Raw genomic sequence first — 15,052 nt, forward strand, 5'->3', positions numbered from 1 at the left:
TGTGCTGGGTTATGTCAGGAACACCAAATCTCAGCATTATCACTGAGTGTGATAAAGCCCTGAATAATTTAATCCTGACATTGGCTCGCAGATGTTATAAAGTGGCTCCTTCTCCATGGATACTGATGTGTTACTCTCATCACAGCAAACCGGTTTGCATCCAAACCCTGTATCCTGGGGTGCGGGACTCACAGGATGTCAAGGTCCTCACCCCACTCAACCACAGGGTGTCCGAGAGCCCTTGGGGTTCCTGTGCCCTCTCTGGGTGGCACGTCTCCAAGGGGCACCAGCACACGGGCGGACCCCCGGGGCTGCCCTACCTGCGCGTGCGGTGGAACGGGCACCTCTTCAGCGGGATCTTGGCCACGTGCTCGCGCAGGCCCACGAACAGGACGCTCTGGCTGTGGAGGATCTGTAGGCTCCTGACGGGCTCCGGCCGCCTCTCCGGGAAGAGCTCGATCTCTTCCAGCAAACAGCTGCCCGAGGTCTGAGTCAGGGGCGCCCGCACCTTCTTAATGGTACCATAATCTGCGGGGGCAGTGGGGACAGAGTAAGGTCAGCAGGGCTCACCAGCCACTCACCAGCCCAGCCACCGTGGCTCTCCAGCCTGGCTGCACAGAGTCATCCGAGGAGCTTTCACAAATGCTGATGCCGGGCCCCACCGGGGACTTATTCAATCAGCCGTGCTGGCTGTGGGGCCAGGTGCCAGCATTCGTACAGCTCTCAGGGGAGATAACACAAAACCAAGGATGAGAGCCACTCAGCCAAAATCTGGTCCAGTTGCAAGTCCAGAGACCCAGAGCGCAGTAAAGCTCCGAGCAGCCCAGAGGAGCCAGCTTTGCGCCATCCCCTGGGGAACGTCAGCTGAGAGGGGTCCCTGGGAGAAACCACCCTGGACTCTCAGTGTCAGACAGAGGAGCTGCCTTCGCTGTCCCCGCAGAGCAGATCCCGGGGATGAACAATGCTGAGATGTGGGAGCAAAGGGTGCAACTGCTTCCTTTCTTTCTGCCTCTCTGTCTCTATCCCCTCCTTCCTCTTTCTCTCTAAAGCTTCTTCTCTGGGATGCTCGTCTCGGTCTCAGCCCCATGGATTCTTCATCCCTGCATGACTGAACAACTATCTCTGAGCCAGTCCCCTCTCTGCTCCAGTTTTCTGCTCACCACTTGTTTATGTTCAGTTATAAGCTCGGCTCTAAGCCCAGCCCGAGGACAGGTGTCCCAGTGTCTCCTGTATCACACAGACTCCCCAGAATGACTGTGAGGGGCACAGAGAACGGTCCTCTCAGCCAGGGAGGGGCACAGTGCAGCCAATGCCCGGCATCGGGACACAGACCTGAAACACGTGCTGTTGTCCCTGGGGCGCTGTGGTGAGGCCCCCGCGACCAGTCTGCAAATCCAGGACCTGAAACCCAACCCTCTAGAAGCACCTCTGAGAGCTGCAAGCAGATTCCTCCAAGCATCCTGGAGGCACTGGCTGAATAAAACCCACGGGGATCTGAGTGTCAAAACATTACAATTCTTACTCTGTAAACACAATGAGGCTATGAAGTTATCTAACAGCAGAAGTAAAATCAAGAGCCTCTGTTTTCCAGGCCTCCCATCAGTCTGCTAATCTCAGACATTTGGACAAAAAATACCTTTCCAGTTTTCCATTCCTAGGAGAGCCCTTAGAGTTTGAGGATGTTTACATTTAAAGAAAAGCACATATGCGGATATATACATATATGTTATATTATATTATATAACATATATATATATAATCCTGAGTTCATTAAGAAATGTGTGTCTGAAACATCTCCAGTGAACATTATTGATGATGAACTGAATGCTATGAGCATTATGCATGTAATAGTGTATATAATTATACATATAAAATATATGCAGTATTAGTAAACCATGGCTTAGGTTTATTTTAGGTTGGCTGGTAAACCTGTGACTCGTGATGAAGTTCGAGCACAAAGAGAGCTGCTACGTACGCATAAGGGAGATAAAAGACCCAGCACCCGTCGTCAAGGGACAGGCGTGTGTTCGCGAGCGCACCCGCAAAGGAGGGGGTGGCGGAGAAAGAGGGTGGGGAAAAGAGAGAGAGAGAGGAAAGGGGGCAGCCTGCGCAGCAAGGCAGCGTTTAAACAAACGCATTTGAACAAATGCTCAAACCTAAGTGAGCAAGAAAATGTGTCTGTCTTTATTTGTATCATTCAATCTAATTTTGACTTGGAGACCACAGTTCCCACCCAGCTGGTGGGAAATTCAACCCAATGATGGTTGGGTTCTTGTTCGCCCAGTGAAAGGCATCCAAGACGTGCACAGAACCAACCCAGTGTCAGGAGAATGGGGGAAGCTTCAGGAAAGGGGACTTCAGCACAAGGTCGCAGCCCCAGCACCCCAAGATAAAGTCTCCACCAGCAGAGGGAAGGGCCAACCTTCCTGCAGAGCAGGGACAATCACAGAGGCTTTGCTGCCCTTTGAGACATCCTGGCAATGGGACATGGTCCGAGACAGAAGTTAGGAGCCAGGGCCTGCTACCACCCATTGAGCAGCAAGGCTCTGATGAGGGTTTAAGTGAAAGATTCTTGGGATAAAGCAAAACATTTTACAGCCATGTGGGGGTGGAGGTGGGACGGGGCGCGTGGACGGGGGTCCAGCCAGGGAACTGTCACCTTTTGACTATCGCCACGCTATTGTCACAGGACTCACACGTGAGAGAACTAAATCCTATTCAACAGGGGAACGAAGACTCCTGGCTGTTTGTTTATTTTGCTGCTAGATTATTACTCCAAGAAACCAAATTAATAACAGTTCAAACATCAATATGCTCACGTGCACTTTGATTTCTTAATGGTGGGGGAAAAAAACAACACATTTTAAAAGATCTTGAATCATTTAAAAGAACTAACCATGATCAAAACTTTTCATAGTGTATTTCTGCCCACTTCGTATCTGATTTTCCAGCTGACCGGGATCTAACAAATCTACAGGACTCAGCAGTTCAGAGAAGGCTCCTCAGCGTGGATTTACGTGCTTGTCCACCATCTGTGCCTCTGCTGGGTTTTCCTGACTCTCTGAAGCATCCCGTCACGTGCGGAGCCTCTTGAAATTCCAGGTTCCATGTTCCATCGGCACTGGCACCAGCATGTCCAGACCCAGCGGTCTTGCAGGAGCCCCTTCTGTTCCCTGGAAGCCTTTCCTTCCTCAGTCTGCACCCTGCTCTCCCCCTGTTCATGCACTCTTACCTTCGTGTACAACACCTTCCTCACCTGGATGCTCCAGAACATTCACCCTGGGCTCCTCACTGCACCTGGCGTGAGCATCAGGATGCACACGTGACCACACCCCTCTCCTGCCTTGGACCCTCTGCCCCGGGCGTCAATGCTGCACCAAGTCGCCCACGGGCCGTGCATGGCCTGAGCCTCCTTTCACCTCCAGCTCCCCTCACCTCCACCGAGAGCCCACGATTGCCCTGGGCCCTGAACGTGCAGGTCCTCTGGCTGAAGTGGCCACCCAGCCATCTTCCTCTGACAGTGTGTGTCCTGGCTCAGACAGCGAGGAGTCTCCTCTGGGCCCCTCCAACAACCCCAGGTGGACGCTGCCTCTCTTGATGTCCATAAGAACCAACCAGGTCAGGGCGTTCTCCAGCCCTGCATCTGTCTTTCTCCCGGTTCTCTCCACCCCAGAGTCAGACCTCTCCTGGGAGCACCAACAGCCATGTTCCTTACATCTGCAGGGCCATCTTCTTTTCTTTTAATGAATGACTACCACAATTATATGCCAAATTGTTTTACTGAGACATAATTTTATTGAGATAGTAATTCTTTATTGAGACATATAACATTGTGTTAGTTTGCTGTGTACAACATGTTGACTGATACTGTCACATGATTGGCACCATAGTGTCAGCTGACACCTCTTCTCAGGTCAGGTAATTTTACTGTACACAGATAAATATGAAACACAAAATAACCATGAAATTGCAAAGAATATATTTCTCTTTGCAATGCATTAAAACAAAGCAAAAGAAAGCCTCAGTAATCCTGAATTTCAGAGAAGAAATGGTTTGAAGGAGGGGCTAATATGACATGGCTGTGTTCAAGCAGATTTAATCAGGGACTCCGTGGAGCAAACAAATCCCCAGCAGCCAGCAGCTTGACTGGAAGTGATAAATCCAAACTTCTGGGCTCCATCATGCTCCAGTCGAATGTTCTGTCCTAGTTACTTGACATAAGGCTGAAGGACACTAGCTCTGGAACTGTGACGGAGCAGGACCCCACAGGGCCTTCCCAGGACAGAGCCCCCACTATGTCCTTCTCCGCTGGCCTCTTGTTTCTAGAAAAGCTTTAGTCTCCTAGACCTCCCAGAGTCACAAAAGTCTAGCTGAAGAGTTAGTGATTGGAACAGGTAGTATCAAAAGATAGCAGCTGGGCCAGGAGAACCAGGGACAATTTAAACAACAGATCAGCCATATGGTAGAGTCACAGAACCTTCAGTTCCTCCCTGAAGGACATAGATAACAGTGTCTGACACACATTCCTGAGTTGCTTTATGGGCGCTAAAACCCCCACCAGATGGAAGAAGCTAGCTGCATGACGACCAGGAACACATGGCTCCCAGACAGACTGGAGCCTGACAACTGATGACATTCACCCTTGTGACATCACCCAGTTACCTCACCATCAACCAATCAGAGAACTGTGCACGAGATGCTCACACTCCGTGACCCTCTCCCTCACCTGGTCTTTAAAAACCCTTCCCTGAAAGCCATCAGGGAGTCTGCACCTTTCGAGTGTGAGCTGCCCGGACTCTTGCTTAGACCTGCAGTGAATGCTGCACTTTCCTTCACCACAACCTGGTGTCAGTAAATTGGCTTTACTGCCCGCTGGTGAATGGACCCGGGTTTGGTTTGGTAACTGAGCAAAGTCTTAGCAAAGTTATCTTTTTTTTTTTCTTTCAGTGGCAGAAAGTCAGAGCCTGGCTCACAAGAGACTAAGGAGCAAACGAGAGGACACAACGCAGGACTCTGGGAGTCCCTCACAGTGCTCTTACTTGTTTTTGCTTTAGAGAAGTTGCCACAGTTTAATTACTAATTTACTTGTTTTGTGGCTTCTACACATGACATTATTAGGCACCAGGAGGGCACACACGATCAGTTTTGTCCTCTGGTGTCTGCGAAGTTGCCATCACTGGGGCCTGTGAAGATTAATAAATGTGTGATGGATGTGAGATTGAACAAATGAGTGAGGGAAGGAAGGAAAGAAAGAAGAAAAGATGGAGGAAGGCAGGCAACTGTTATGGGGAAGTCACTGTCACTTGTATATTTGCCAAAAAGACTCCTGAATAATATTTTGGCATTGCAACCTTTAATGAGAGTTACGGGATCAGTCAGGGTGAAGGTGAAACGAGACGTTATCTCCCCACTTCCCAAATATTTCAGCAAAATGGTTCATAAACTAAATATGAAGGAAGAAAATCATTTTAATTGGTTTCAGCTGAGAAAATACCAGCTCTGAAAATATGCCATGGAAAATAAAACCAGACACACCTTCAAAACACCTGAAATTCAATACTCTAACCAAAGTCAGCTGCAGGAAAAAAAAAAAAAAAAGCCAGAAATATAGAAAATCTTCTCAGTCAATCTTTAAAATTTTGAGATCAGAAAGAAAAGAAAAAAATGGCACCTCCTGTCAGTCACAGATCACTTCCCCAAGGAGAGAGGAGGCGCGTGCGATTCTGGAACCGCAGCATCGGAGCTGACGGCAGGACGGTGGGCTGGCACTGCTTTGCTCCAAATCCTCATATTTGCCTTTTTGTGCAAATGTTAACTACTTAATTATGTCATGGACACAAATCTGACAGTCACCTATTTGTAGTTTAGCTCTCAAATGGAAAACTAAAGCTACGCGTTGTGAGAGAGACAGAGTTACTGCAAGATTTTTAAGACTGATCAAAACTGATAGGATGGTTATTATTTGAAAGGCATGAAGAGTTCTACTCACATGGAAATGTAAATATTGTGCTGAAGAACTTACATCTGCCTAATTTCAGCAGAACAGGAAGTGTGATTCTCTCCTAGGGGATTGACAGATTACGTAAAGGATGCCCACTTAAACTTGAATTTTAGATAAACCATGAAATTTTTTTTTTTACTATTAGGATATCCAATTCAATACTATTCATGGTTTATCTGAAATTCAAATTAAAGTGGGCACCCTATATTTTTATTTGTTAAATCTGTCAACCTCATTATATCCACATCTCATTTGATCATCTCAGTAAGCTGGTGAAGATGTAACAAATACATGCATGAGTATTCCCACTTTACAGATGAGAAAATTGAGTTTCAGAGAGGAGAAGAACTGATATTTATTTCCTGTGAACTGTACTGTCAAAATCCTGTAAGGGAGTTGGACATGAAATGGAGGTTCCCTTCAGTGCTAATGAACGAGGTAAAGTAACAAGGAACCCCAAAGCAAACATTAATCAAAAAGCCAGTGTGATGCATAGGGAAGGACAGTTTTATTTAGATTGTGTGCATGCTCTTTTTATCCATGAACTCTTCTGGAAGTCATAAAACTTAGCCAGTTGGGAGGTAGCCAGACAGAGTCATCATTCTGATCCACTGGAAGCCACCATCTGCTGCCCATGTGAAGGACACGTGTGGGTAGCATCTCCTCCAGAAAGCAATGGATTCTCCTAGTCACCAGGACCACATGCTTTCTCCCTGTATCACAGTTCAGGCACAGATAGGCAAACACAGTGACTGCCACCCCTGCTCCCTGACACAAGCTACTTAAAGAGTGAGGCAGGCAAAGCCAGCTCAGATACCTGTCTGTGGATGAACAGAAGTTGTACATACACCTCAAAGGAGGTATTTCTGGGAATGCGAGAAGGGGACAACTACTCTCCAAAACAAGGACCATGTAAGACACCATCACCAGACCAGAAAATGAACAAAAAAAGGGCTTCCCTGAAGCACTTGCCAGTGACATGAGAACTCGCCTTGACACAAATCATCAGATGATTGTAGATCCAAACCCTAATATTGATTTTTGCTGGTGACTGATGAAGTCATGAAAGACCAGAGGCACATCTGATGGCAGGTAGAAAATACACAGGCAAAACTGGATTCTTGTAATAAGAGAGATACTCATTTCCACCTCAATATTGTGAGCCATTAGGAAAATGACCAAAGGAAAAAGCAAAGGTCATCAATAAGATGGTTACTAAGGTAAGGCTGGAACACTGTCACATGAAACAGTAATAAATCCAATTTTAGAAGGGACTGCTGGGGAAGACACATTTACCTAATGCTTATCAGAAGACTGGAGTGTTAACCTGAAAAAGACATAGGAAATCTGCCCCCCACAATTCTAACCACAAGAAATGATCCATGAAACACTGAAGCTTGATCCACCACCTCCATCCGGAGGAAAATACGTGCGTTTCCCATAGCAAGTGAGTTACCAAGCTCCTTATGGGAAGAGAAAGTGAAACGAGAACAAAACCAAACAAGCAAAAATGCAGGTGTTTTTCTGCAAACAATTAAAAAATGTCTAAATGAAAAAATATTCTTAGAGCAGAATGTGGTCCTAAAGAAAGATGCCAGGACATTCCTAACTAATTTCACAGGAGCAAAGTGACTTGCACATGAGACCTGGGGAAGCAGCAACACAACCATATCTTGAATCCCCACAAAATCTCCAAGCACTGGCGCCTGGAGGCGGGAGTCCACACAGTGTGTCTGGACAAGCACCATTCAACAAAAATATAGAACAACCACGTTAAGTAATTAAAAAATTTTCTAGTAGCCACATTTTTAAAAAAGGGCAAATGAATTAAATTTAAATTACAAATTTGGATTTAACCCAATGTATCTAAAATATTGTAATATGAAATATAATATTTAATCCAATATTTATTAATATATTAATATATAATCCAATATTAATACATTAATATATAATCGATATAAAATTATTGAGATTTTTTTCTTTTTTTTAATACTAAGTTAATTGAGGGCTCAATTCAGACTACCACATTTCAGGTGTCCAGCAGCCACAGGAGGTATGGCTACGGTATTTGGACAACTTGGACGTGTACAGAGGTGTCCCGGTGCTGCCCTGAAGAGCCAGGTGCCCATCACACCCCAAAAGAGGCAACAACCTCATGACCCACAACATGACAGACTTATCTCACTGCACCTCACATGTTGAGCGTTGCCATATGATTTCCACTGAACACAGGGTTCCATCTTCACAAATGTTTGAAAATCCTTGCACTAGAGCTTCTACTGCAGGTAGGACGATGAATGTCCTCAAAGGTTAACTGAAGGCTCTTGGTTATCCAGCCAGTGAGTGTGGCCCTGGGATAGAACCCAGTCCCTAACATCTCACCTGGCCACCTGGTATCACCCCCTGGCAATTCACCCACAGGAAAATCACAGATGTCCTGTGAGACTGAATGCAATTATTGTCGAATTATTTCAGAACCTTATGGACTGCCACAAAGTAATCACAAACATGAAAGAAGATTCTTTCTGGTTTTGTTTGTTTAATTTGTAGAGTTTTCCTCCAATTAGAGCCCAAGCTTGTCCCTACTCTTTTGGAGGAGAGCTTCTGTATCAAATTTCTGAGAAAACAAATGACCCTAACAGACCTCCCAAACAGAGATGGTAAGGGTGACATGATTTTTCATCATCCACAGTCTGAATAATTGACATATTAAATCTGGTACAAACAGGAAAAAACAATGATATATTTATACCACAATTAAACACAGGAAAAGAGTGGCATGGATGTAAACTTGACGTAAAAACAGAAAAATATAGGCCACCTTCATTTTCCTAATTCAGTCAATATTCTGAATCCAATAAGGTAAGCCCCTGGGGACGATATGAGAGACTCAACTGGTGTGGCCACTCTAAATGCAAATCATCTACCACTAGTATGTTCTCCAAACTAAAATTTTAAGCAGTCATAGGACATTCAAGTAGAAAGGGACCTACAACAATATTTTGAATTGTGCAGGTGAGGAAAGCAAAGCCCAGAAAGGTTGAGTTCCAAAGGGCAGACTATTGGGCCAAAATTTCGGTCCTCTTCATATCAATCAAGTGCTGGTTTCTAAATTTTTTAAGTTATTTTTGTTTTGAAAGTGTGGACATTATTATACGTAATCTCTATAAGGGTGTACCAGTAATAGTATGGCTGGTGAGTCTCTAAAAGATCAGGTGAACTGCTAAAACAGTGTATTAAAGAGGTAGTTGTTATTCAAGACAAAGACTGAGCTGTGCTTTGTGGACATGCTTGTCTTATCACAGAATTCACTACACAAATAACTAATGTATAAGTGGTGCCGAGCCCAGGCTAGATCTGACTTCTCTACCAGGCTAGGGACTCTTGTTTCCATGAGCTCAGGAAGCAAATAAGAGAATAAACTCATGAAAAATGTCCAGAATATTCTATTTCAGTTTTTTTTAAAAAATGGGTTTAAAGTGACAAAAGATTTGTTTAAGCAAAAAAGAAAAAATTACCATAAAAATAAGACTCTTAGACCACCAATGCCTATGTGTAACGTAAGCTCTACACAATATGAATTCTAAGGCACATAATTTAGTTATTAGTGGTTGAAAATTAACTCTGTTTTTGACTTTGGGAGAAAATAGCTGGTATTTCTACATTTCAAAGTTCAGTTTGCTAACTAACCCGGATTCAGTAGTATAAACAAGATTCTGTTCTATATTTTTCTAAGGACAGTCAAGTATAACAATCTCTCATTTGGTATGAAATATACCTTATAATAAGATACGGATTATCATGGGGTGAATTGTGACCCTTCAAAATTCCTCCATTTAAGTCTTAATTCCTAATACCTCAGAATGTGACTGCCTTTGCAGACAGGGCCCTTAAAGAGGTAATTAAGGTAAAATGAAGTCACATAGATGGTTCCTAATCTAATGTGAAAGGTGTCTTTATAAGAAGAGGAAATTAAGACACAGACACGTGCACCAACGTGTAAAAATACATTTAGAAGGTGTTCATCTGCAAGCCAAGGGGAGAGGTCTCAGAAGAAATGAACCCTGCCAACACCTTGATCTCGAACTTCTAGCCTCCAGAACTGCGATAACTAATCCGTTGTTTCATCCACCCAATCTGTAGAACTTTGCTATCTTTGTTAAGGCAGCCTGAGCAGACTAGCAGAGGGACCCTATGTCAAGAGTAGGATGATTCTGTCACCCAGATAACTTGCTCAGAGCAATTTCAAAACTAGGCTGTAAATTATTTTTCCATACTTTCCTAAGACATTAGGACTCAAATTCTAATGCAAAGGCATTATAAATTATGTTAGCCAATTTTCTTTTTATCTTATATGATCACAACATAAGATTTCTATTAGTAAAAGCCTAGTATTTTCAAATATTGTCACTTATTTCACTTAATCCCCTGTACATATGATTCTGAGCTATAAAAGCAGCAGGAGATGATACAGAACATGTCACATTGTAAAAAACTGATGCAGCTTGATAAAGATTATAAAATAATTCAATAGCAGAAGCCTTGTTCACAACCTTTATGCTAATAATCCTGGTGATCTTTGGGGTAAAATTAGAGGAAACAAAATGAGCTTTCCAGTACCCAAGGAAAAGGTCACTGATTATAGTGAATTTCTTTTTGGATGATGTCAAGAATTTTAGTCTCACTGAAATTTCAGGAATTTATGAAAATAATCTCTTCCTTTTTTTTTTTTTTTTTTTTTGGGAAAGAAGGAAAGCAGAAAGGAAGGGGTGAGGGGGAGAGGGAAGGAAAAGAAACATGATCAGCTCAATATAACATTTACTGCTGCTATGAATAAAAATAATCATTTTTTATTTTTCGTACTTGTATGTGTTCAGACAGCCTTCTGCAGCTCATTAAAGCTTGAACAATGAAACGATATTTAAAGTGAAAGTCATTATGCCCTATGAGTATAGTGGCTTCAATGCTAATGAACTTGAGAACCCTGAACGATGAAAAAGGCCCAGAGAAATTAATTTTTCTTGAGAACAGCAGCCCAAAGCACTGCCAAAACACAGAATAAATACATATTTCCTCTAAGTTGCAATAAAACACTTCGGAGGGTGGGATTGTACCAGATTTGATAGATATAAAATTTTCGTCTTAAGAAAAGAAAAAGTCACACCAGGAAACAGAGAGAGGGCTAGCTCCGGAAAATGGGATCTAAAAATGCACGATTGCTGCAAAGCCTTGGGCGGACACATCTTTTATCTTGACTCCGTGTTCCTCTTATTACTTTTCTAAGTTTTGTTGTATTTTAAAGGGATGTTTATGATTCGGCTGGCCGTGTGCTGAATCCAGCATTGAAATTAAACTTGTGAGCAGACCAGGTGGCAATTCTGATGACAGTTGCTTGTGGCAGGGCCACTAAACGGAGCAGCTAAATTCCTTTATTTCCAATTGTGCATTTGCCTCTGATGCTCTGTTGCTGTATCCGAGAGACATTTTTAGTGTTTGTCTCATGGACCCAGAGTTACTGCAGAGCAAAAGGAAACCTTTTGTATTTGCACCCCTTACTGTTCCAAGCATTTATCAGCGAGGTAATGATGAAATGCCCTCTTCCACTCACTGGGCAGCACGTTGCCATAGCAACAGATCATTACGCAAAGTTCATCAACTCAGCCCGTTGTTACTCCAAAGTGGCAGACAGCTAATGTTTCGAAAGTTCTTTCTTTTAACCCATAATTGAGCAAATGAATTAAATTGGTCTTGGCACTGGGAGCCCAGCATCCCATTTATATAGTAAAGGGGAATTAAGAGAAGAAAACAGCCCTCCTTGGCTAGTGTATGCGCAAAAAGGAGATTTTAATTAACTCCGTTCATCAGACTCAACTAATGGCTTACTTTTTTTCTCAAAAAGGATATGCTAGCCAGCTTAAATGTCCTAGTCATAAATTATATGCAACATTCTTTCATCCCAAAGTATTAATTTAAACCATATTCCTGTATCCTCACCCTCAGGCATATACGTTCCAGGGAGTCAGGTGCTGGGGGGCCTGTCTTATTCACTGGGATCTCACTGGCATCTAGAACAGTGCCTGGCACACAGTAGGTGCTCAAGTAGAGCACATGCACGGTTCTGTGTGTGGACCAGTGTGTTAGACTCCTGTCTCCAGGTCACACTCATCTCTGGGTCTCCTTCACTCCGGGGCCCAGCTCACAGGCCAGAACCATGCAGTGAGCTTAGCTACACAGGAGGCTTGGATGGTGCCTGGCAGGCACGGGACATTATGTAAGAATTCGATATTATAATTTTATAACTATTTTTAGTGTATACATTAGAAGCCCTACTCAAGTTCTGTCTAAAATGAGCAAGCCCCCTGCCTCTGTCAGTACTGGCCACAAATAAAGCAGAGGGGGAGATGACGGCTCTATTACAACCACCACCACTGCCTGACTGAAAAACAAAACACTCCTCTAAGAGCTCTGAATCACAAGGTGGTGCTTACAGGAAATTTACCACTGGAGTTTCCTGTGAAAGAAACCATATTACATTCAAAACAAGAGTACAATTAGTAGCATCCTCTGGGGATCTTTCCTAAAGCTCACAGCTAGCCCCACAGCTTAATTCTAATGCTCATCCTCCTGCTAAGGAGGCAATTCAAGTTTCTAGAAGGAAATTACTTGCCTTGGATTTATTGCATCTAAATTACAAAGCAACCACCCAGTTGGCAAAGTTGGCAGCCATTCTCTGGCAGCCACCAGGCAGGAACACAGAGTCTAAATCACCTCTCGCCCCCAGTGGTGAAATTTATCCTGTGTCTGATTCCATTAGGGGTGGACTGAGACGGCGGAGAAAAATCCACCCTAAGCACTTCTGTGCTTTTGCAACAATAATTTAAAAGAAAAAAGAGAGCTCGATCTAGTCAATGGAACAAGACAATTATTTGGTCATTTTTTTCTGAATTGCTGCATTACACTAATTATGAACTCTTGGCTGAGATTCCAGGCTATTTGATAGCTTGACTTTTCACATTTTTTTTTCAAGTATGATCTCATCCATTCCTATCGCTTCAAAGCCAATCCGAGGTCTCCATTACTGACTCAAACCTTTCTCTTTAGCTTTAAGGAAGGATTTCTAACTGACTGTCAGAGCTACACATGTAACTGTATCCCAGACTGAGCTGTCTCTCCTTTGGCTCAAATCTGTTCATGCATCTGAAACCCTTTTTCATTTGTTAGGATAAAATTTTCAATCTGCCACGTCTTACATTTTAGCTTCACCTCCTGTCTCTCTACCCACAACTCCAGCTGATCTAAATTCTCACCTTTCAGAACACCCCGGTTTGCCATAGTCTGCACTTCTCCCTGGAACATCCTCCCAAGCCTTCCCCAACCAGGTCCTCTGACTTCCGGGATGGGGATGTGTCAGAGAGGACGGGGCAAAACTCAGACACGGGAGAATCGCAGGCCACAAGAGAAGATGTCAGAGGCCGAAGCACCAAAAGTGGGTGAGAGATCAGTGCCCAGCCAGGGCAAGATGAGCTGGCCCTGGGACCAAGCCCTCATGTTCCTGGAACACTCGGTGCTCAAGGCAGGAAGGCCTCAGAATCTGAGGGTCCAAAGGTGCAGGTTAAGGGACCCTAGCTTTGAAAGTTAGAGGGTCTTGAAGCCAAGCTGCAGGGGAATCATTCACAGGTCAGCAGTTCAATAAATACCAGGACAACTGGCTGTTATCTGGTCCACGCAGAGAGAAACTAACGCAGCCCACAAATATTTTTAAAAAGCCAACACTGTGTAATCAATACAATTTCTAATTGAAAGGAAACGTTATAGTTCAACCCAAAGAGCATTAGCTCACTGTGAAGATTGCCTGTTAAAGACCCCTTTTACCGAGGACAAGTCAAGCCCTCTGTGCTTGCGTTTACCTTTCACTTGCAATCAGTGTTCTTTTGCTACGGTCGGTCAAGCTCAGATTTTAAAAACTTAAGTGATTATATCAATGAAGATCTACATGAAATGCCTGACTGATAATGAAGTTTTGAGATCACTTTCAATACTACCTGGTGACAATTTTTTTTTAAATTATTTAAAAATTTCGTAAGTGTATGAGTTTTTGAGTATTTAGGCAATTATTGAAATTTTTATGATTAACACAGCTACATGAAAATTGAGGGCTCTAAACCCTCATACCTGTTCTTGGGGGTGTGACAATCAACAACGACTGGTCTTAACGGAGGATCACTGCCAAGAACTTTTACTAGTTGTAGCTGATTCTCAATATTTTAACCTCACATGGCCAACAATGCTTAACACATATTTTCTAGTTAAAGAAATCTTCTTTCTTGAGCAAATTTTCTTTTCCTCTTTCTGCACTCAAGTTTAATCCCTCAAACAAAAAAAATTACATATTTAATCAGCTTCATTATACTCAGTTGGAGTGCAAGATTAGACTAAAAATAGATCACAAGAACTGCCCTCTTAACATTGTTTTAATCTCAAAATGCTTTAAAAAATTCAAACAGAGTTAAGCTTTTGCCGCCTTCAGAAATCCAAAAAATGATAATTATTCACATGGCCGGAAAGTTAATTAACTTGCATTGAATGCTCTCAAAGGGTGAAACAGCTCAGATCTTTTTTCTTCTCTCTTTCCTATTTGGGCTTAGTTAACATAATGACAATGGGGCTGGATGATGAGGAGAAAGGCTGGATGGACAGATGGAAGGATGGCTCTCTGCTTTTCAGCAACCTATTTATTCAGCGCTATCAGCCAATGCACAGCAGGAGAAGGAACTTTTTTCCTTCACATTCATTCTTCTTTGGTCTACAAGAGTAACTTCGTACGTAATGATAATTTCAGATAGTCTTGACTTTAGGGGTTGGCTAGGTTTGGGCTGCCTTGATTCTTTTTTTTTTTTTTTGTATATATATATTTATTGAAGTATAGTCAGTTTACAATGTTGTGTCAATTTCTGGTGTACAGCATCATGCTTCAGTCATACATGAACATACATATATTTGTTTTCATATTCTTTTTCACCATAAGTTACTACAAGATATTGAATATAG

General features: G+C 43.1%; 1 protein-coding gene across 3 annotated transcripts in view; it reads right to left on the reverse strand.

Moving 5' to 3' along the window:
- The window catches only part of SEMA5A (semaphorin 5A), a 444,249-nt gene that overhangs the window by 98,068 nt on the left and 331,129 nt on the right, over positions 1-15,052 (reverse strand). For all 3 annotated transcript variants that reach the window (XM_032469911.1, XM_032469912.1, XM_032469908.1), the window contains one exon: positions 321-528. In XM_032469911.1, coding sequence (XP_032325802.1) covers positions 321-528 — 208 coding nt within the window. The remainder of the gene's footprint in view (positions 1-320; positions 529-15,052) is intronic.

Source organism: Camelus ferus, chromosome 3, assembly GCF_009834535.1.
Source record: "Camelus ferus isolate YT-003-E chromosome 3, BCGSAC_Cfer_1.0, whole genome shotgun sequence".
NCBI classification, from domain to species: Eukaryota; Metazoa; Chordata; class Mammalia; order Artiodactyla; family Camelidae; genus Camelus; species Camelus ferus.